At 30.0% G+C, this 22,086-nt stretch overlaps 1 protein-coding gene across 6 annotated transcripts in view; it reads left to right on the forward strand.

Annotated features, from left to right (window-relative positions):
- rsh (Rap GTPase activating protein radish) overlaps positions 1-22,086 on the forward strand; it is a 176,633-nt gene that overhangs the window by 134,384 nt on the left and 20,163 nt on the right. For all 6 annotated transcript variants that reach the window (XM_085483194.1, XM_085483183.1, XM_085483181.1 and 3 more), the window contains 2 exons: positions 16,754-16,856; positions 21,468-21,640. In XM_085483194.1, the coding sequence (XP_085339320.1) occupies positions 16,754-16,856; positions 21,468-21,640 (276 nt within the window). The remainder of the gene's footprint in view (positions 1-16,753; positions 16,857-21,467; positions 21,641-22,086) is intronic.

The raw sequence follows: 22,086 nt of genomic DNA on the forward strand, positions 1-22,086 counted from the left end.
GATATTTCATTTATTCAATTATTAATGCGTAATAGGATTTTAATGTAAAATGATTCAAAAAAAATTTGCAGTGAAAAAAATTTATTAACTTGACTAAATCTTTCAATTAAATATTATTTTGTTAATATTGAACATATAGAAATATTTAATTTAAATATAACATATTAAATCTAACAAAACGTATATTTGACTTAAATACTAATATATGTTCAATTAACAAAATAGTAATTTAATTGAAAGGTTGAGTCAAGTTAACAAATATTTTTTTTCATTGCATCTATCATTAATTTAGAACAATATGTTTTTTTTTTTAACGAAGAGAGATTTGTATTGAAAGTCCGTCTTCACAATCTTCAAATATTCTTCAAAATTATATATGTCTCAAAACACAAATATACATTAAGATTGTTAAAAAATATTCATTACCTACATAAATATCTGAATCAAACAAGATATAACAAAATTTGCAGACAATTTGATAACAAATGATGCAAATAGCTTATAACAGCGTGTACATAATATGCAATTTATATAATAAAATTATATAGTTTATGATGTAAAATTATTGATTCTGTTCAATAATCAGTTAAATATCGGATAAACAAATAATATGTATGCTAAATTGTTAACAGGAAGATAGAGCGAAGCTTATCGCGTGTCATATCGCAATTAGTAATGTGTGTCGTGTTTCACGATACTCGAGATTAATAAGTCAATATGAATTATACGTGCTAATTTGTGGTTAGTCGTCAATTTAGATTACGAATCCCGACGCACCGTGTCGAAATGTCAAAGTTAAATCTTTAGAAATTTAGCACATACCGAAGGACAACGTAATTTACTCCAATGCAATTTACTTAAAATTTAATACATTAACGAACATCATGTCTACACACATACACATTCAGGAAAGTGTAATTAAAATCGCGAGTATTCAAGAGAACATAATATTCAGCTTTATTTCACCCGCGTCGTACGTAGGATGATATATACTCCCGAGATGCTCGATTACACTTATTCGTATAACGATATCGTCTTTTAATGGAACAACGATATACAGATATTGCAGAATACGCTACATTTAAATTCCAAACGGCAATTTCGTCGGGGCTTATGGCCCTGTTCGGCAAATTAAGATACAAGATAATTGTGTCCCTCGACGACGCAGATGACGATAAATATTTTCATGGCAAATTTTATGACGGACGTGATCGGTTGAGTTGAGGAGCGTCTCTCGTTAGGACGCTTTTATCGCGAGTCGCGTTTAATACGCGTCATTAAAGTTGCGCGCGCGCGCGTATGTATGTCAGAATCAATTATAAAAATAATTCTTTTAGCGTCACGCTCGTTAATGTTTCGCTTTACTTTCCTTTAATCCCCGCGTTGGATCGAGATTAAAACGTTCGATTCGTTCGGAATCTCGCGAATCGAAACAAGTTCCATTTCGTTAATTAATTGGCAGGCGATTTTATTCGCGACCGATACACGTTATTGTAACACAGAAAAAAATGAATCCTTGATTCAAGTATATTTTTATTCTTGAACGCTATTTGATTGATTTAAGCATAGAATGCTCTTTATAATAAAAAAATTTGCCTTAATAATAAATAAGTTTGTGTGAAGTATATTTTATCCTTAAGATATATTCTTGTTTTAAAAATCGCATATGGTAAAAACAAACTTGTTAGTCACATTTGAACTAAGAATTATTATATATACTTGAAAGTACCGCTTATATCCGATGCTCACTTGTCACTTGTCCTTGCAATATTTATAAGTAAATTTCAGCTTCAACCAAGAATATTTTGCACTTTGTTTTAAGGATAAATTATCCTTTATCCAAAATTATTTATATTTGGCGCTATTATAAGGATAAAATATACTTGAATCAAGGCATATTTGCATTCTTTCAAGGATACTGTTTTTTCTGTGAACAATTTATAGAGAGAACTTTTTTTTTGTTGATTTAATTATTATAATCACGGTGCATTTAATCGCGCGGCTTTTCGTCTTACGCAAAAATTCGTGTCGGAACTGTACGGGAGCGAATTATTGTTATTTTTTTTTTTTGCAAACTTTATTATTTCTCCCCCGACGAAGGAAGGATCGTTACAAGAAACTTTAGTTGACCTGAACGACCGGAAGTTGGTTCTTATACATCTCGATATTAGAGATTCGAAGCGCCGACAACTTTTACGTTGACTCTTGCTATCGAGTTTTAAAATATCGTAAAAAAAATCTATATAGTTCGAACAAATACTTTTGAGAGAGAACATTGAAGCTCTGATGCTTATCCCGGGAAAAAATGTTTATATATAATTATATATAAATAATTGTATACATATAATCGTAAAATTATATGTGAAAAGTTTTCCATTTTTGTATATACATAATTATATATATAAAATATATAAATTATAAGAGCTCATATATAATCTTGTCAAATTATATATAAAACATACCTATATTTATATATATGAAGAAATACTTATTTATTATATATATATAAATTTATATAATTATATATAAAAAAAAACACTTTTATCTAATTATGCATGAACATATATTTCATAATTTATATGTATTATATGTATAATTTTATATATTTCTATATAATTTTATATTGTTATATATAAAAATGTTTTCTCGGGATCGAAAAAGAGTTTTATTTTCTCGGTTCAAATATCTATACAGTTAACTAACTAATATGTCATGCTCGAGAGCAATTTTTGAAATAAGTAATTAAATCGTGTCCATTAATAATAATTTAATTTACGAAACAGTGTTGAATACCTAATTAATGATAAACGCGTTAACCATATACGTTCTGTAATCAGCTCTTTTTCTCGTACTGGGTAATATTAAGTATGCATATTGGCTCGTGTATATTCACAAGTGTACTTTTAAATTAGCCAATCGAACGGCACCCATCGATAACGATTTAATTAGAGACAATTATCGAATACGCAGCGAAACGTAATAGAGTTGCCACCACCAGCCCATGTTACAAAATTAACTTCCTGTATGTCGACACAGATAATTTTCAATGGCTTTAAATTAAATAATTTTCGTACGCTCAAAAAATATTTATATAAATATTTAAAATTAAAATAATTGTATAAAACATATTTTATTATATTATATAAATATTTAATTATTATTTTTAAAAATATTATTTTTATAATATATAAAAAATAATTCATAGAGAGTGAGAGAATAAGAGAGATATAAATAATTTTGATTTACTTGATCAAAAGATAATTCCTATTTTCATGTATATTTTATATTTTTTATTATACTGCTGTTCGAAACAGCAATTAAAACTTATTATGTGCACTATACGCTTTGCAATATTCATCAATCTGCAGTTATTACATTCTTCGTGATCCTCTTCCCGCACGATGTTGAAGGTTTTTTCATTTTTATGGCCGCTTTTTACTTTACCGCGCTGCTTTAATTATGTTTCTCTTATCTTCGAGACTCGGCCAGTGCTCGCGTAATTTAGTGGATATACGCGGTTCAGGGCAAACCGGAGCGACGAACAAATTGTTCGTAATTCGAGCGCCACCGGCAAATGTAATTTTCCAGATCGGTCTTGTCTTGTTGTCGCGCGAACGCGTCCATTTCGAGATTGCTCTCGTGTGTTTTCGCCTTCGCGTTAAAGAAAGGAATAACAAGGTAAGACGCCTCGACTTTCACGTTGAGTATCTCCGCTTTTCCCTCTCGTTCATCTCATTTTGGGTTCCCTTTTTTGCCGCGTATCAGATGTTTTCTCCGAATAGTAGGATTAAATTTTTTCCACGACGCGGATACATTTAAAAAAAGAAGACAAAAGTAATAGTTCAGTAAAATTAGCAAATCTTCATCAAAATTAGGATCAAGCTGAATTTTTGTGGAGATCTTTATTTATAATGAAATCCTGAAAAGTACCCTTAATTTCATCCAGGGCGTTTTTTTTGGAGGGTAAATTTTAGCTTTTTTTGTCATTACCTCAAAAACTATCAATTTTTTGAGAAAAATAATTATTATCAAAATTGTAGCTCATAAAATTCCCTACAAAAGAAGTCATTATACTTTTTTTCGTAGACTAACCATTTCGAAGATATAAAGCGAATTAAACATCGAAATAAAGGTCTCCACAAAAATTCAGCTTGATCCTGAATTTTATGAAGTCAAAGTCTAATTTTACTAGAGTATAACTAAAATATTGATAAATAGTCTTTCATGGAAAAATATACAGATAAGATTATTTAAGTATATAAGAAGTACTAGTTATTTATGAAGTTCTTAATAATGTATTCGTGTATAAATTGAAAAAGAATTCTTAAACACTCGCCCGCTTGTTATCACATTTTTTAAATTTCATCAAAATTATGATAGATAATTTAATATTTAATACAAAGTGCAGGAAGATTTTCTTTTTTTTGTAAAATCACTGCGAAGTCAAACTTTTTCGTCGACCTACTTCCATATTCTATTGAAATTTATTTCTTTTAGCAATTTTCCGTGCCATTATCCCTTAAATCTGTTTATTTTACGCACATTTTATTTCTGACACTGCTTTACGTTTCTATGACATTGAGATATCGTGGTTGTCGCCCTTATTTCGCTTTCTTTACACCGCTACTTTCCTGCGGGCTTATTTGCACGTAGATAGCCATTAAAACCTTATGTGCGCCGCGTGCTAACTAAATAAAAAAAAAAAAAAACATTTCGGGGGTCGGTTTCCTCGAACCGCTCGTAAAAAAACGCTGAGGCGAGGCACATAATAGGTCGTTTGCGCGAGATCAAAATGACGAAGGTGCCGTCGACAAACGAGGCGGCACGGCGCGAAAAAGAGGTGCAAATATAAGCGTGCGCGCGCTTCGAAATGGGCGAAATTCAATTGAAAACGTTCGTTTTTAATCGTATTATTCTACGCTCGCTCGCGTCCGTGAACGCCGGCCCCGCCGTAATAAGCTTTTAATCGAGAAATATTAATCGACCGTAGCACGCGAGATGCTCGTGAAGAATTATCCCGGGCTTATTGTACGTCAGCCGAACCTCCTCGAATTCGTCCCTCATCCATTCTTCAGCCTTCAACTGGATAAAAAAGGGCGCTTTCACATCGAGGAACTCGTTAATAATTAGATTGGATTAATATAAATGTGTTTCGATATTCAATGTATCGATATAGAGGAATAATAATAATAAGCAACCTTTATCGTAGCTTTTTCAAGTTTCTGAAAAAAATCTGAAAAGCAAAGCTTATAAAAAAAAAAGTAATTTGTTACCTAAAAATATTTTATAATATATCTGTGTGAATAATTATGGCTTCAAGTTTATTTAAACTAAACGAGATTCATATCTAGTGTTAACGCATATAGATATTGTTTTATTTGTTTCCATGATATGATTGCACAATCGCCTAATGCTACACGTACTATAAATACTACACGAATATAATTAATAGATTAATTCCGGTTTAATGGGCAATAATTTCGTGTTATATCACATCTCTTATTAACAATAAACTTGAATATATTATTTGCATTCGCTTCGCGAAATACGTAGCTCGATATAGTTATGGGAGTATATAGGAAAACCAAGGACAGCAACGAATTGGAAAGTTGGAAGAGATGCTCGAGGGGATGTTGTCAACCGTAAATCCCATCTCAGTATCAATCGCGACGCTGCTCACTCCGTGCATGTGCGTTTATCAAGGATTTATTGAGCTCTAATCCGACCCGTTGCGCTCTCGCGCCAATCGCAAATCAATTATTCGTTTATTCCTATTGACGCGCGAAGGGCGCGGCACGCTCGTCGGATTAAAGAGGGAATTTCGATTGGCATACACGAACGCAAATAATCGGTATTTTGCTCGCGACCACGTACATATTGTGATCAGTGTTTGCTGTTATCTCGATAAAATTATATAGATCATCATCTAGATGAAACTCTGGCGTCATCTGGTCTTTATAGAGATAATACAAATATGTATCATCTATATCTGCAGCTTATATATATATATATATATGAAAAAAAGTATTATCTTTACTAAATTAATACTAGAATAATTTTCAGATAATTTTGGTTTAGAATCATAGCACATCAAAAATAGTTAAATAGTAAATTTTTAATTAAACAATTAAAAAATTTGGCTTGTGTGGATTTAAAATCAACTAATTAATAATAGGTCAACTTAACGACCTAGATTGTTTAGGATGCTAGTACTATATATTATATAATATAAATAAAAAAAATTTTAACATCCTATAACAGTCCAACTCGTTAGGTTGGCCTATTATTAATTAGTTGATTTTAAATAGAACTTAAGCAGTAAGCAATAAAAATTTATAAGTAAAAATATGAATAATGCATATACTTTTATATTCCTTTTATAATTTACTTTTTTTATAATTGTGTTCATATAAGCAGTCTTAAAAATTGTTATCTAGAAAATTGTCTGGATGAATCCATATCATTTTATCTTTATCTAGATATATTTAAAACAAAATCATCTTCATCTTATTTAAGATAAATTTACATATTTTTATCTCATCTTTATCTAGTTAATTTCAAAATCATCTAAGCACAACACTGATTGTGATTAAGACAGGTCGCACATGCGATTTTACTTGAATCTGTACTAATTTCTCAAGAATCTGTCGTATACGACAGCAGAAACAGTATTTTTTTATATATAAAGAATTTTCTACACATTTAAAAATTACACAATTTTATAATTATGAAGACATTTAATCACATCAAAAATAAAAATTTATATATACATATATAAGATATGTAAATATTTATTTTGGATATAATTAAAATTTTGCATAAATTTAAAATTTATATAATTTTATAATTATAGAGACTTTTAATTATACTAACAATAAAAATTTATATAATATGTATGTAAATTTTTGTTTGGTTTAATTAAAAATATTTATAATTATAAAAGTATGCACAGTAGAAAAATTTGTGATTTTTTTTGTCAAAAATGGTCCCCGTTAAAATTTTTATGTTAAATATTTAACACATTCATGTGTTAATTTAAAATATTGCTGTTGCGTATTAATTGAACTTAAATGTTAAGTTATTAAAACAACTAAGAAAAGATGTACAAATAACACAATAATGTGCATCTATTTTCAATTTTACACAATAAATATGTTCTGTACGATAAAAATGTATTTTAAATTATTTAAAGTTTTGTATTGGTTTTATGTTAAAATATTAACACAGTATTTCTGTGTCTCCATTTAACATATCCATCTTATGTTAAAGTTAAAAAGTTTCTGTGGACCTGTTTGGAACATGCAATATCTGTTAAATTTAACACAAATAAATTTTTAACACAACACAATAAATTTTTAAATAACACATATACATTTTTTAGATTCAATCGCTCTTCATAAATTTTTGATATATAATTGAAAGTCTTCAAAATAAGACGAAATTGTATAAACTTTCAATTTTGTGCAGAATTTTTTCTTGTAATAAAATGAATTATTCTCGAAATACGAACGAGAGAATATAATATATATTTGTGCGGAATTATCGGTTCGGAAAAATCTGGTGGAAAAAAGCGAACGGGAGCGGCCTAATTCTTTCATCCGCGATGCGAGCTGCGGCGGAATCCCGGATGCAATAATTGCGCGAGATGTAATTATTATTTCCATCGGTGGCGACCGCTGGTAATCGTCGCTCTCTGCCGGCGGACTCCCGGGAATTTCATTGGTTTCGATAAATTCTGCCGAGGCCGTGCTCTCTCCGGTCATCAATTTCCGTCGACGAGACCGCGTTCATTGCTAAGGCCGAATTTACGCTTTTGGCGATCGCTCCGGATAAATCGTCTCGAGTGACTGAATCGGAAGTGAACTATCGACAAGCCAAGTTCACGGAAAGCTCTTCGCTCGCGATCGTTTGTAACTTTCAAATTATTGGAGTCAGAAAAATCGATTTTCCACAGAATTAAGCCCATTTTACACGATCATAATTCGCGACAGAATTCGAGACAGAATTTTATTCGTGATATCAAAAAATATTTTATCAAAATTTTTTATATTAAAATCATCCATATTTAACTATATTACAAAAATTGAAAACTTTGTTTCAAATATTATTTATTTAAAATAATAATGTAGTTAATTAGAGATATTCTTACCGTAAAACTTTTCTATAATATTTGTATTTATATTTTCTATAATGTTTTTCTTATATCAATATATGTATATCAAATATTTTATCAAATTATAATATAATATATTATATCATATACATATATCTAATATTTTTTATATCATGAATACTTTCGAAATTCACATTTATGTATAATATATGGATGATTTCATCCCTTAAGCCCACTTTACACGATCTATAATTCGAGACAGAATTTTATTCACAAATTTTATGCATCGTATAATGTAAAAAACACGTGACAGTCAAATTATAACTAGAATTATAACTATATAGAATAATATATAGAATATTATACAGGGTGTCCGGTAACTAACGGACCAATGATTAAGGGCGGATTCTCTGGCCAATTTGGAGACGATTTTTTCTTGGCAAAAATGTTGAGAAGTCAATAATTTTCGAGTTATAAGCGATTGAAAAACATGGGTTTTTTGAAAACTAAACGTTTTGGAGTTAAAAGTCTAACATAATTACATTCTTCAGTTAATTTCAGGTAGAGTTTACTATAATAAAATTTTAATTCGAGGCTTAGTTATAAAGATACATAATGACAAATATTGGAAAGTTGTAAAAAATGATGACCTTTTTTGACATTTTCGCTGAGGAAAAATCGTTCCCAAATTGACCAAAGAATCCATTTGTAATCGTTGGTCCGTTAGTTACTGGACACTCTGTATAGAAGAAGAATGCTCCATTTTTATGAATAAAAAAGACGCATAAAATATGCGTAATGTACAAATATTCGTAATTGGTGACTTGTAAATGACATAAACTACAACTTAAACTTTCATATTTGATTAATAATTTAAAGTAAAAGAAGAAGAAAAATATACGTGACAATGTCTTGGTCTCGGGAGCAAGTTACATGTTTATTAAGTGAATATAAGAAATATCCTTGCTTACATGTAGTAAAATCTATCAATTACAATCGCATATTTTATACGTAATTTTTAATCAAATTATAGTTTGTGTAATACAAAAATTTTTTTCTCGTGAATAATTATATTCATAATTTAATACACATAAAATTATAAATAAAAACGTAGATATTTGAGAATCGCCAGACAGAATTTAAAAAAAGTAAGAATCTTTTCTCGACCATACTGGCAAATGTTATTTATTCAATCACCATTGTGATTGAATAAATAACATTTGCCAGTACGGTCGAGAGAAGATTCTTACCCTTTTATAAAATTATAAATAGAATTCTGTCCCGAATTCTGTTACGAATGATAGTGGAAGCATCTGTTATTAAAATTTGATTCAATGATTCTGGAGAATTCACATTGTGTTCGTATAATCTAATCATAAATTATTTGTCAACAATAATTCATGTAAAGTGTGTAATGTGAAATCTAATATTTATTTTATCGAATTTAATACACAATGAACGTTATTTCTGTATTCCTCAGGATAGATAATTATTTCTGCGGAATATAGCATACTGAATGTAAACTTCAGTTTCAACAATCCAATAATCGAATAATCATTGGAGCGTGTAAACTTGGTTCAATTCTCGCCTAACGCGAACCGCATACATCAAAATCAAATTCCGCATATTAGAAAAGTCTATAAATGATCTGATGTCGATATCACACGTCCAATTGCCGTCACATATTTCGAACTTAATCAGGAAAATTTGGTGTGGATGCTTTTATTAAACGCGCTGTGTTTCTTAAATTAATTTAATATTTTTCTTAATTAAATTCCACAAATAAAATAGTAACTATTGGTATTTATTTTCTCTGTTTTAAATAAATGTAATAAATACTTTTTATTTTAAGTTATATTAAAAAAATTAATTTAATATATGTTTTCTCTAAATTTTAATATTTTGTAATACAGAAGTTATTAACTTCGACATTTTTGTTAAAAATCGACTTTCGATTGATTACATATTAGAAGCCACAAATAAAGCGAAATGCGCGGGTAAAACTGATATATATCCTCTATAAACTTTAAACTATATACATATATAATAGTATGTGTATAGGTATATAATTCCATTTAAATTTATTGAACTGGAAAAGGTTAAAGTGTGTTAATTGTAGCTCTCATTAATTGTGTTTCTCAATGCTATAATAAATATCGAATAACGTGTTATAACGCAGTAATAATGGTACCTACAATTGTCCGAAATAATTAATTCTACCTTTTCATTTTTTTCACCCAGATAGCTTGTTCCTAATTCTATCTTAATACGAGATAATGAAGCTAATATTACTCAGAAAGAGGAACCGCGCTAAAAGAATATTTCACGACCAGATCCTTTTTTTCGACAGCGAATGTCATTGCTTAAAGGCGTAATATACGGAGCTACTAGACACAATTGCATTACGCGTACATACGGCACGTGTGTATAATTGCGTTTTACATACGAATTAAGCGAGTCACTTCAACCGACGAGACGACGAAACTCGCTCTCGGAGTTTGTGTTAAATCCGATTTTCCCGTCGTATATGCGTGTCGAATGTGTATGCGCGACAAATTTTTTTTCCTTTCTTTCCTTTTTTTTTCCTCTTCTTTTTATTAACCGAATCCATACACTGTAAAGCTGTGACGACGAGGAAAAACACCTGCTCCAAGCACATGGCAAAGACGAGGGTTAAAACGTCAATAAAAGTGAGCTATCGAGCCGCCGCGGGCGAGTTTGTGTGCCACAATATTACATGCTCGTATATTTTTTGTTTCCCCCCATTTCCCATACCCTTCTTCCTCTTTCTCGAAAAATGTTCGAAAATTTCATTCGCGGCGCGAATGTGTTCTACATCGAAAGGCGTCGTATGCGCGCGCGAGACCCGGAAAAATATTTTTTATATATAACAATATACAATTATATAGAAATATATCAAATTATACATATAATCGCAAAATTATATAGGAAATATGTCCATACATAATTAAATAAAAGTGCTTTTTATATATAATTTATATATATAAATATATATGTTTCATATATTGTATAATTTGACATAATTATATATGAACCCTTATAATTTATATAATAAATTTATATAATTATGTATAAAAATAGACATATCTCACATATAATTTTACGATTATGTGTATAATTATACAATTATTTATATATAATTATATATAAAAATTTTTTTTTTGGGATTGCATTTGTTGGCGGAAACGAGGAATAACAGGCAGACAGCGAAGAATTAATTAATTAGGCGTGGCGAGAGAGACAGAAAGAGAGAGATGCAATCTAACGTTCACAGAAGTCCCATTGGAAGTTGTAAGCATAATGCGGGAGATTGCCGCGACAAAAGTTTATCATAAGAGGAATTAAGGTGAGAGATTAAGGTAATGAGAAATATTGAAAGTGTGTAGTAAACATATAATTTTGCAAAGTTACAAGTTTTTTTCAATTGTAAAAAAAAAAAATGGAAATATATAATTTTTTAAAATATCTTTTCATTTTTTTTTATTGCGCTGCTCCGTTCATCTCGAACAATTTTTATTTATATTCATACAGCACAAAATATTTTTAAAATCTTTTAAAAATCCTTCTTAAAAAATAAAATATTTCTCGAAAATATTTTTAAATATAGATTTAAACTAATATTTCAAAAATATGTATATCAAATATTATCTGAGCGATAAAGAACATTTTTAAAAATATTTTTAAAAGTTTTTTAAAATATTCTAAAAAATGTTATCACAAAACATTTTTAAATCATTTTAAAATATTCCTAAAACCATTTTAAAATGTTTTTTTATGCAAATATGTTTTATAGAAAATACTTAGAAATATTTTTTGAAAACATTCGAAATATTTTGTGCCGGATGGATAATCGCTGCGAATTAACTTAGGCTGGAGGATTTTTTTTCCGGAAATATATTTATGTTTGCTTTTTCATATTTTCATTCTCGCGCAAAGGAAATACGTTGCAGTTACCTATTTTCTCATGAATAGAAAGAGCCAGGGGATCAAACGAGGTTAAAGTACTGATAAAAGCTACGTCAATATCAGCGCGTTCGTGCGTGCACACTATTATTTTCTTTCGTTACTAAAACCTGTCTGGAATAACAAGCACGCAACTCGGGTGTAATATTCAAATATATCCGGTGCAATGGCGAGACGACAACTTCGTTCAACTTTATTCGCACCTAACGCATTATTTTTATTTGCATTGTTTATTTTCCGTTTTCAAACTTTCAGTTACATTCTCGTCAACGTTCGAATGAAGTATCGCAATTCTCTCCCTCTTTCTCTTTTTTCAATATTATTCATTACGCGTTACTTGACATTTTCTCGGATGCACCGATATTTTATCCTGCAATGAATGTATAAATAAGAACTCTCTTGAATAGTGTAATCGCTTGTAGGCGAGAACCTTAAAAGGATCATCGCGACTTATGTAGGTAAAACTCTTGGCTGTCTCTCCTTTACTTTTCGAATCTCTGCTCAAGATCGCTATTAAACACTCGTTTTATCTCGAATCCCGTGAATCGCATCTGTTAATAATTCGATTTAACAGTTGCATATTTTAGACGAGATCTGCATCGCATTTCGAAATAAAAAGCGAAATGTATGTACATAAACATTTTCTTCCGATAGAAAATATATCGACACGTGTTAAAAAAAACTACGGATTAATATTCCGACTTTTTGCGAAAGTTTACTCCTTTGATTTACCTCTTTCGATCTAATTTTTACAATCGCTAAAAATTGTTGTGTCATATTTTTTAATATTATTGGAACGCTATCAAGAATTTTTAGTACTTCTAGTATTTTTTAATATTTTAATATTTTTTGGTATTATTGGAACACTCAATCGAGAAATTGACGTGTGTCAATAATTTCATGTGGACTACGTAACAATCGTTATAAAATCGTTCTATAAATTCTTCGTCGATAATAAAAAAAAAAAATATGCAAAGCACAAGATTTATTTTGATTCCTAAAATGTAGCGCAGAAAGAGAGAGGGAAGAATTTAAAGCTTACCTATATAAAACTTGCGTATGTAAAGTTTATCAGATGGTGGCGTAAATCGAGTGTGTAGAAAGAATAATAACCGCTTCGTTGTGTGTGTAAAGTAATATACCATCCAGTGTAATCTTGTCATATCATGTGCTATACTGTTATGCCGCGAAATAATTTCGTTCGTCATCCGGATATTTTGCACGAAATATATTACGATCAGCGAAAACTTGAAAACGAGATTGTTGCGACGTAACTACTTTATATTTCAGATTCATCGGTGTCTTCGAAACTTTTCCTCACCGACGCATAAATATTAATGCGTAAATATTATAATGCGTTCTCATTTCGAGCACATTCAACGTAACATCGTTTAGTAAGATTTATTTCATACGTTAAGCGTATAGTTTATTTCATACATTAAATATATAGTCGAAACGTATTTGATGCAATTTCTTTGATGTATCTAATGTATCTTGGATACTTGAATGTGAACAAAATTAAAATAAAAAAATAAAATATAAAATTATAAATTACAACAATCATGTAATTAAGATATACGCGCAAAATACTTTTATTGGCATCCGTATTTTATTTAACTATAAAATAATAATATAAAATAAAGAGAGAGAGCTTTTGTGTGAAAATAACTGTAAACTTTTATATTTATGTACATATTATAATAATATGTTATGTTTAGAGAAATATTATACGATATATATTATATTATCATATTTAATAATGTTAAATATTGTTTTAATTAAAATTGAGTCAAACTTAATTCTCACGCAGTTTCTCATTTAATTTAAAACAAATATATTGTGTATACAAGATACCCATTACGATCTTAGATCATCAAATTTCAATTAGCGGAAAGGAGTTCCTTATAGGTACCTATATATGTTCTTAAGAAACACATCGTCATCATTAAAATATATAATTACAACTACGTTATATATTATATATAACTTTCTAACGACCCAAGTTAAACAGTGAGTCAGAATATCTATACTTCGTATGCGGGTAGGGTGTTAGAATAATATATAGAATACTCCAGGTTTCTAGAATAGATCTTTTGAAATGATCTTGATTTATAAAACGATTCCGAAAAATACAATCTTTTACACGGTCGTAAGTTGGAATAAAAGAGATCGTGAATAATTCGGAGATTTATCAAGATTCCTTCATAGATTCCTTTAAAAACGTATCATTCCCAAAGTTTCACTTTTATAAGTTAATATTTGTTTATTTATTTTCTTTATTATTTAGATAATAATATTTAGAAAAATTTATATTGAAAGACATAAGTCATATTTTTGAATTTTTTATCGTTTATTTCACTAAATTTTATTTCCGTGACATTTTTCTTTCCTTATAAATATAATCTCAAGCTCACGTTTTCAGTTTCGCCAAGTTTAGGATTAAAAGAGATAGAGAAAGAAAGAATGAGAGAATAAAGAAGTCACATTTATTAAATATGTCTAACTTGAAACAATACTAATTTTCTGGAATCACAATATATCCTAATAAAGCACATATATATATATATATACAAAGGGACATTTTATGACATATACGAAATCTCGACATTTTTCATAATTTAGTAAAACTGCGAAAACTGGAATATCAAAAATGCTGCTAACCATTAGTGAACATTTTTATTATAATAATGTAGATATATAAACACACACAAAATTGGATATAATTGCAGTTGTACAAAATGTCAAAAGTGATTCTGAATAAAAATGACAATTTTCATGCACAAAAAAGAATTGGCTTTTATGCGCGAAAAATATGTAAAAAATAGCTTCATATATATTCATATAATAATAATAATAATAATGTTTTACATACTATATTTCAAGAGTTTCATCAAAATTTATATTTATTTCAACACACAAAATATCCAAGCTTTTCTCTAAGAATCTCCAGATCTTTCTCTTTTAATAAAAAGTATAATAAGAAAAGAGCATTTCTCTCTCTATATTTCTCATGAATCTTTATATATAACATCATAAGACTGTACTTCTATATTTTATCGTACATAATTTCTCTCAATCATGTATGGTATATGCATATATAAAATAGAGATTAAAGTATCTCTAGTATTTAAATGCTGTGAGACATTTTTTCTTTTTATGTTAACATGTCGAGATGTCCCCAGTAAAATTAGACTTGAAAAAGGCAAAACTTCATAAAAATTAGACTCAAGCTGAATATTTGTAGAGACCTTTATTTCGATGTTCTAATGAAATCCTGAAAAGTACCCTTAATTTCATCCAGGGCGTTTTTTGGTATGGGGGATAAATTTTAGTTTTTTGCCATTATCTCAAAAATTATCAATTTTTCGGGAAAAATAGTTATTATCAAAATTGTAACTCATAAAATATTCATAAAACTCTATACTTTTTTTTCGTGGAATTAACCATTTCGAAAATATAGAGCAAATTAAATCTGAAAGAGAAAATGTGCACACTTCTGGTATATTTAGACTATATTTTACGAACTACAGACGCGTTTTACTCAAAAACGATTAGTTGTACGAAAAAAAGTATAATGACCTTTTTTGTAGAGAATTTTATGAGATACAATTTTGATAATAACTATTTTTCTCGAAAAATTGATAGTTTTTGAGATAATGGCAAAAAACTAAAATTTACCCTTCGTAGAATTTTCATTATAACATCGAAATAAAGATCTCCACAAAAATTATTCAGCTTGATCCTAAGTTTCATAAAGTCAAAGTCTAATTTTCTGGAATATAAATAATATAAATCCCCGAATTAATGTGCGTACGTGTGTGCAATTACATATCGCGGCGGTCACGAATACCTCGAAACGACGAAACCTTCCCGACGCGACGCGACATTCGCTTTCCTCTCGATATCAAAATTCCATGCCTGGCGCGCGCTGGAACTCTTTACGGCCTTCTTACGGTGTGTCGGTGTGTGCTATGGTGTGCTATCACGAAAGCGACGACCACACCCCGACTCAACACAACCTCGTAGAAGGGTAGTTAAATAAGGATCCGGATTGAAAGAGAGAGGGAAAATGAGAAAGGGCAGAGAATAAGAAGATAGGAAAATAATGCAAATAAAACGAAATGACGGACAAATTTCTTCGACGGTTTTAATGGCGATGACGAGAAAAAAGGATATTACGTAATGCGTTGGAAACATTAGAACGCGAAGAATGCAAAAAACAAAAGGAAAAAGTCTGTTTAAATTGTATATAAAGAAACTTGTTTAATTATTGTGTGCTCAAATAATGCATTTAGAATATATAAATGTTTCGCAAACTTTCGCAAGACGTAATATGAACGCGGCATTCTTTACCGAATGTAAAAAAGTCCGTATCTCGTGAAAAACATCTTGAATATTATTTTATTAATTTTATTAAATGAATTATTATTTATTGTAAAATTAATATAATTTTTTATTAGTTATTTTATATTTATTTATTATCTAAATAATTGTAATATGTTGAATAATAATTGTAATACTGAATAATAAAAGAATGTGAATTTTTCTAAATATTTTGAGACTTTTTCTCATTTTGCTGTAAAAATGTTTGTCATTCAGCATCGCACATTTTGTACACATTGAACTTTGAAGTCTCTCTGTGTTTATTGTTTCAAGAACCATCGCCGTTGTACGACAACAACCATTACCACGAGGAGTGCCTAAAATGTAACAGTTGCGGCCTGAATCTCACGGGACCCAATCAAAAGCGGGCAAGACGGTGAGTCTAAAATCATGCTAAAAATCGCGCTTCTCTCTCTCTATCTCGGTGCACGTTTTACGCTTCCGGCGACAGATCGTAAAACGACATTATGCTTAATCAGTATTGTCCTGATCTCATTAGCACGGGAGAACACGTTTCTTCATCTTTCATTGCATTCATATCTATCTCATTGCATTTTTATTTCACCGAGACTTTCGACGTGACTGTGTAATAATTTTGCTCGTTAATGCAACTCCATTTCGAAAATATAATGCCGTATAAATTAAGTTACTTAAAATTAATTTCTCTCAAAAATCTTGAGATATTCTTTCGAATCTAGAAAATATCTTCGATGTACTATTACTTATTCTGTTTAGATTTTATAAAATTTCATGATATCGATCAGTAGTATGCGTGAAAAAATAAATCAACTTGCTCTGGAAATTGCCGGAAAATTACCGAGTTACCAATTTCGCGTCTTCATCATTTAGAATTTAGACTATCATTTATTATTTATTCGTTGATTTATTATTTCTTATCTTCGGTTTAATTTCGCACAATGAAATATGCGTTTCCACAAAATAAAAGAATATACAGAGAGTTAATACCCGGGAAAAAAAATTTTATATATATAATTGTATATAAATAATTGTATAATTATACATATAATCGTAAAATTATATGTGAAATATGTCTATTTTTATACATAATTATATAAATTATAAGGGTTCATATATAATTATGTCAAATTATACAATATATGAAACATATATGTTTATATACATATATAAATTTATATATATATATATATATATATATATATATATAAATTATATATAAAAAGCACTTTTATCTAATTATGTATGGACATATTTCATATATAATTTTGCGATTGTATGTGTATAATTTTATGTATTTCTATATAATTTTATATTGTTATATATAAAACATTTTTCCCGGATAGATATTCTTTATATCTTACATTTTAAAATTATTACTATTTTTAAAAAATTATTATTATTATTACTATTATACCATAAAGTGAGCAATTTTACCACCCTTATGGCGTCATTTTAACAGATTTCTATAATTAAAGCTACAATTTTCGTTCGTAAATTAATCACTGCTTGCGCCGAAGAAGATCGTAAATAATCGTACATCATTAGAGATCCTGTTCGCTATTTTGCTCGACTCCCTACATCTCGTCCTATATTTAAAAAAATTGAGCCGACGGATATGAAACGAGATCCGTGACACGAACGGCTCCACGTCGCTGAATTCTCCGGATATTTCAGTCTCGGAGGCTGGATGCCGACTGCTCAAGCTATGCGCGATGAAAAGATGCGAGGAATACTGCTCTCTCGATCTCTGCAGATATACGCTCAAAGTAAAATAGACTAATAAATAAATGTAATTTCTTGTATAATTTCATTTTCGAATAGGATACGATTTTAAAGTACGACTCTATTTGTCACTAATAAAATTTATGTACGTAGCATCTCTTTCTCTCTCGCTAAAAAAAATTACAAAATATATCGCTCTGCAACATAAATTTGCAGTAATCCGCAAGTAAAATAAATAAAATAAAATTTCAAAATATTTATACCGTTCGTTATGTAAAACAGGATGAATTCATGTAATCAGTCAGTCGAGGAAATCACTGCGCAACTGTGTACGCATTTGAAACGTAGTGCTATATATAGACATATATACGAGTATATACAATATGTACAGAGATTCCGTTCACGATTTAACACTTTGTTCTCCGAGGTGAGAAAGGATCGTCAATGAATCGCGCGACAGGGAAAGGCACTTTTTTCATCGTTCTATACATCACCGTCTGACTTTTACTACCTTTTCTCATACGCGACGAGCATAGAAATTATAGAGTTTGACAAACACTGTGGCGGACGATCAAATGGCAAAATAATCGTCGCCAGCGAAATTTGATCTCGTCGATTAATCGAATCGCAGGGGAGCAAAAAATTCCACGAAGCGACGGTGTTCCGCTCGGTTTCCTCCGTGAGAAAAGTCAATCTGATTTTATTTTTAAGGGTGATCCTAAAGCACTATTTTATCGATGCGAAGTCGAATTCGACCATGAATCTTTTTATTAGCTATACAAATTGAAAAATTCTTTTCCATAATTAAAAGACTATTAATAATAACGAATTGTGAACGTTACAATTTTATGTAAAAAAACGAAAAAAATTAAAAGAAGATTGGTAAAAATTTTTTAACTTTTTTGTTTTTTACCTGAAATTATAACATCCGATTGTGAACACAATATTATAATTGTAGAATAATAAATTAAATTTAATTCAATTAAATTTTTTATTTTTTTTAATAACAAATCTCCGCGGGAAAAGTCGATCTGATTTTATTTTTAAGAGTGATCCTAAAGCACTATTTTATCGATGCGAAGTCGAATTCGACCATGAATCTTTTTATTGGCTATACAAATTGAAAAATTCTTTTCCATAATTAAAGTACTATTAATAATAACGAATTGTGAACGTTACAATTTTATGTAAAAAAAACAAAAAAAAATAAAAAAAGATTGGTAAAAATTTTTTAACTTTTTTCTTTTTGACCTAAAATTATAACATCCGATTGTAAACACATTAATATTATAATTGTAGAATAACAAATTAAATTTAATTTAATTAAATTTTTTATTTTTTTAATTTTTTTAATAACAAATTTTTAATTTGTGTAACCAAAAAATAAAAAAATAATGGTCGAATCAAAAAACCACGAACTACAACTACTATACTTCCGCAAATTTGAAGGCCCGATTTTACACGGTCGATGGAGTTGGAGCTTGAAATGAACGCGTTTTCCTTCGATAACGTTTCGTTTTTTTCCCCTCATTCATTTACGCCCTGTCACATAGTCGAGGGATCATCGCAGGGTTCAGTCGATCGGAAAAAGCCATCCTCATCACGTCGCTTAATCGTAAGTCACGTGCAACGAGAGTTGAATCGGCGACTTTATAACACGGTTCCCCTCGGAATAAAAGGACGAATGATGTCGGATCGAAGATTCAAAACGAACCCATTTATGGATTCCGTGAACGGTTACGAGGCGCGTTATATCCTCGAGCTCTTGTCGTTAAAAACGCCGCATCACAGTGCGTTATAACATCATTCTTCCGAGAAAATGCGCGCACGTGCGAGAGAGAGAGAGAGATGGATTATTGAAAAATATTTATTATTCCGACGCGAACGGCAGCCAGGTCGTGCATATAACATGCGGAATCTTGTCAGACGCAGGCTGAATTGGAATGGACATTTTAATGGAACATTATGCGAGATTACCGGCCGTTTTACAACCCTTACGCAAGTCGCTAATGCGTTATATTGTTATTATTATGCGAATGGGGCCATCGGAGAAAATAGAAATAGAAATGTCACATAAAACTTAGGAAGTATACATTTTCCATGACATTTGTATCCGCGGCACTCGATTACTATTAGCTGTTAAGACTCGCGAAATATCGCTGCATTAACGAAAAATATTTATGGTACAAGTGAGAAATTTAATAATATTTAATGGAATTGTTAAATGTAATGTGAAATTTAATTTTCGCGCATATTTTCATATTTATTAATCTTTCTTTTGAGAAATGAAGAAACTCTTTCGAGAGATGAGTATTTTCATTCCTTTGTAAATGCTTTGTACAAGTTTGAAGAGACAGATATATAATAAGAATTTTTATTAAAAATTTGAATAAGTTGTAAAGTAAAAATAAGTTGTAAGATTGTATTTATATGTGGATTATCAATAGATTCAGATATGGATCAGCACGTTTCTGGTGAACCCGTGATTTTAATTGGAAAATCCGCGCGATAATAACAAACGATAGAGATGATAAGAGAGTCGACGTATTCCAATAAGAGACATAGACGGATTCATGTTTTACCAAGCGAATAAATTCCTATAAAACTTCATTTATTCTGATTGTTTTTAGTTGTGATAAGATTCGTTAAATTTACAAGTATTATTACGTCAAAAGGAAATGCGTCAGAAATGAAAGAAAATTTTTTTCTCCGATGCAATCTTATCAAAATTCAATTAATTAATTTTTGCGATCCGTCCATTGCACTCTTATTACAAATACTAACACTCAATTGCTAATAACTTTTACAATCAATAATTAAAAATTTAATTTAAAAAATATAAAAGATAGGCAACAATTGTTGCAGTCAAGAAAAATATCGCGATTATCGTATTCGTTCGTCAAATATTCACGAAAAAAATATTAGCTACTATAAATTTAATTTTAGATGTCCGTAAATTTTAGCTATAATAACTAATATTTTTAAGCTATAATTCAACGAAAAATTGTCCGTTAAATTATAATTAAAAATATTAGTTACCACCGAGCTAAAATTAAGATATGATATAATAAAATTTCAGTTAGTTATAATAGTTAATATTTTTTTCCTATTAAATTTTATTTGTGTATTGCATTATTGAACACGTAAGTTTACTCTCATGGAATAATAGGTCTACAAATATATCATTGTCGCTGATATTATTCGATCCTATCGCTATAAAAATATATACAGCTCCATAAAAAATCTGTTTACGACGAATAAACTAAGAAGTAGTTCTGCTTTTCAGGTTCAAGAACCAGATACTTTGCGATCTGCATTTTGCCGACGTGGCGCTGATGGAGTGCTCGGACTTCATGCAGCAGTTGCGCAGCTTCAAACCACAAAGTTTAGGCTGCGCAGTTGCCAGAAGAAAGTCCTCGACGACCTTGATCTTTCCGCTGCCACCTCAGGCGTGCTCCGGTAAGTACTAAAATACTTTCGTTCCCGTCAACGTCGCTCATTTTTTTTTTTCCATTTTCCTTTATAACGTCGCGAACCGAAGCAAGCCGTCGACTTTTGCACAGGAGTGCATATGCATGAGACGAAGCTACAGGTGGTTCCGCCCGCCTTGGATTACACGCGATTATACGTGCGAAAGTTATCTCTCACGATTCGCGCAGCGGATATTAAGTCTTAGTTAGTCCGACGCGGTACTACACGGACAGAATTTCCTCTTAGAATTTATCCTGAAAGATAATCATGGAACAATATGCTGGCATTGAAAAAATTTTATAAGTTTCTCCGATTAATATTTGTCGTAATAAAAAATATTAATATGTACACAGTAATAAAATTTTTACTATGTAGTATTTACTATGTTGAAAAATTTGTGTTAAATTTTAAACAGATATCTACATTTCCTACAT

This window comes from Nylanderia fulva, unplaced genomic scaffold (genome assembly GCF_048542155.1).
Source record: "Nylanderia fulva isolate GAGA-0341 unplaced genomic scaffold, ASM4854215v1 Scaffold10, whole genome shotgun sequence".
Classification (NCBI taxonomy): Eukaryota; Metazoa; Arthropoda; class Insecta; order Hymenoptera; family Formicidae; genus Nylanderia; species Nylanderia fulva.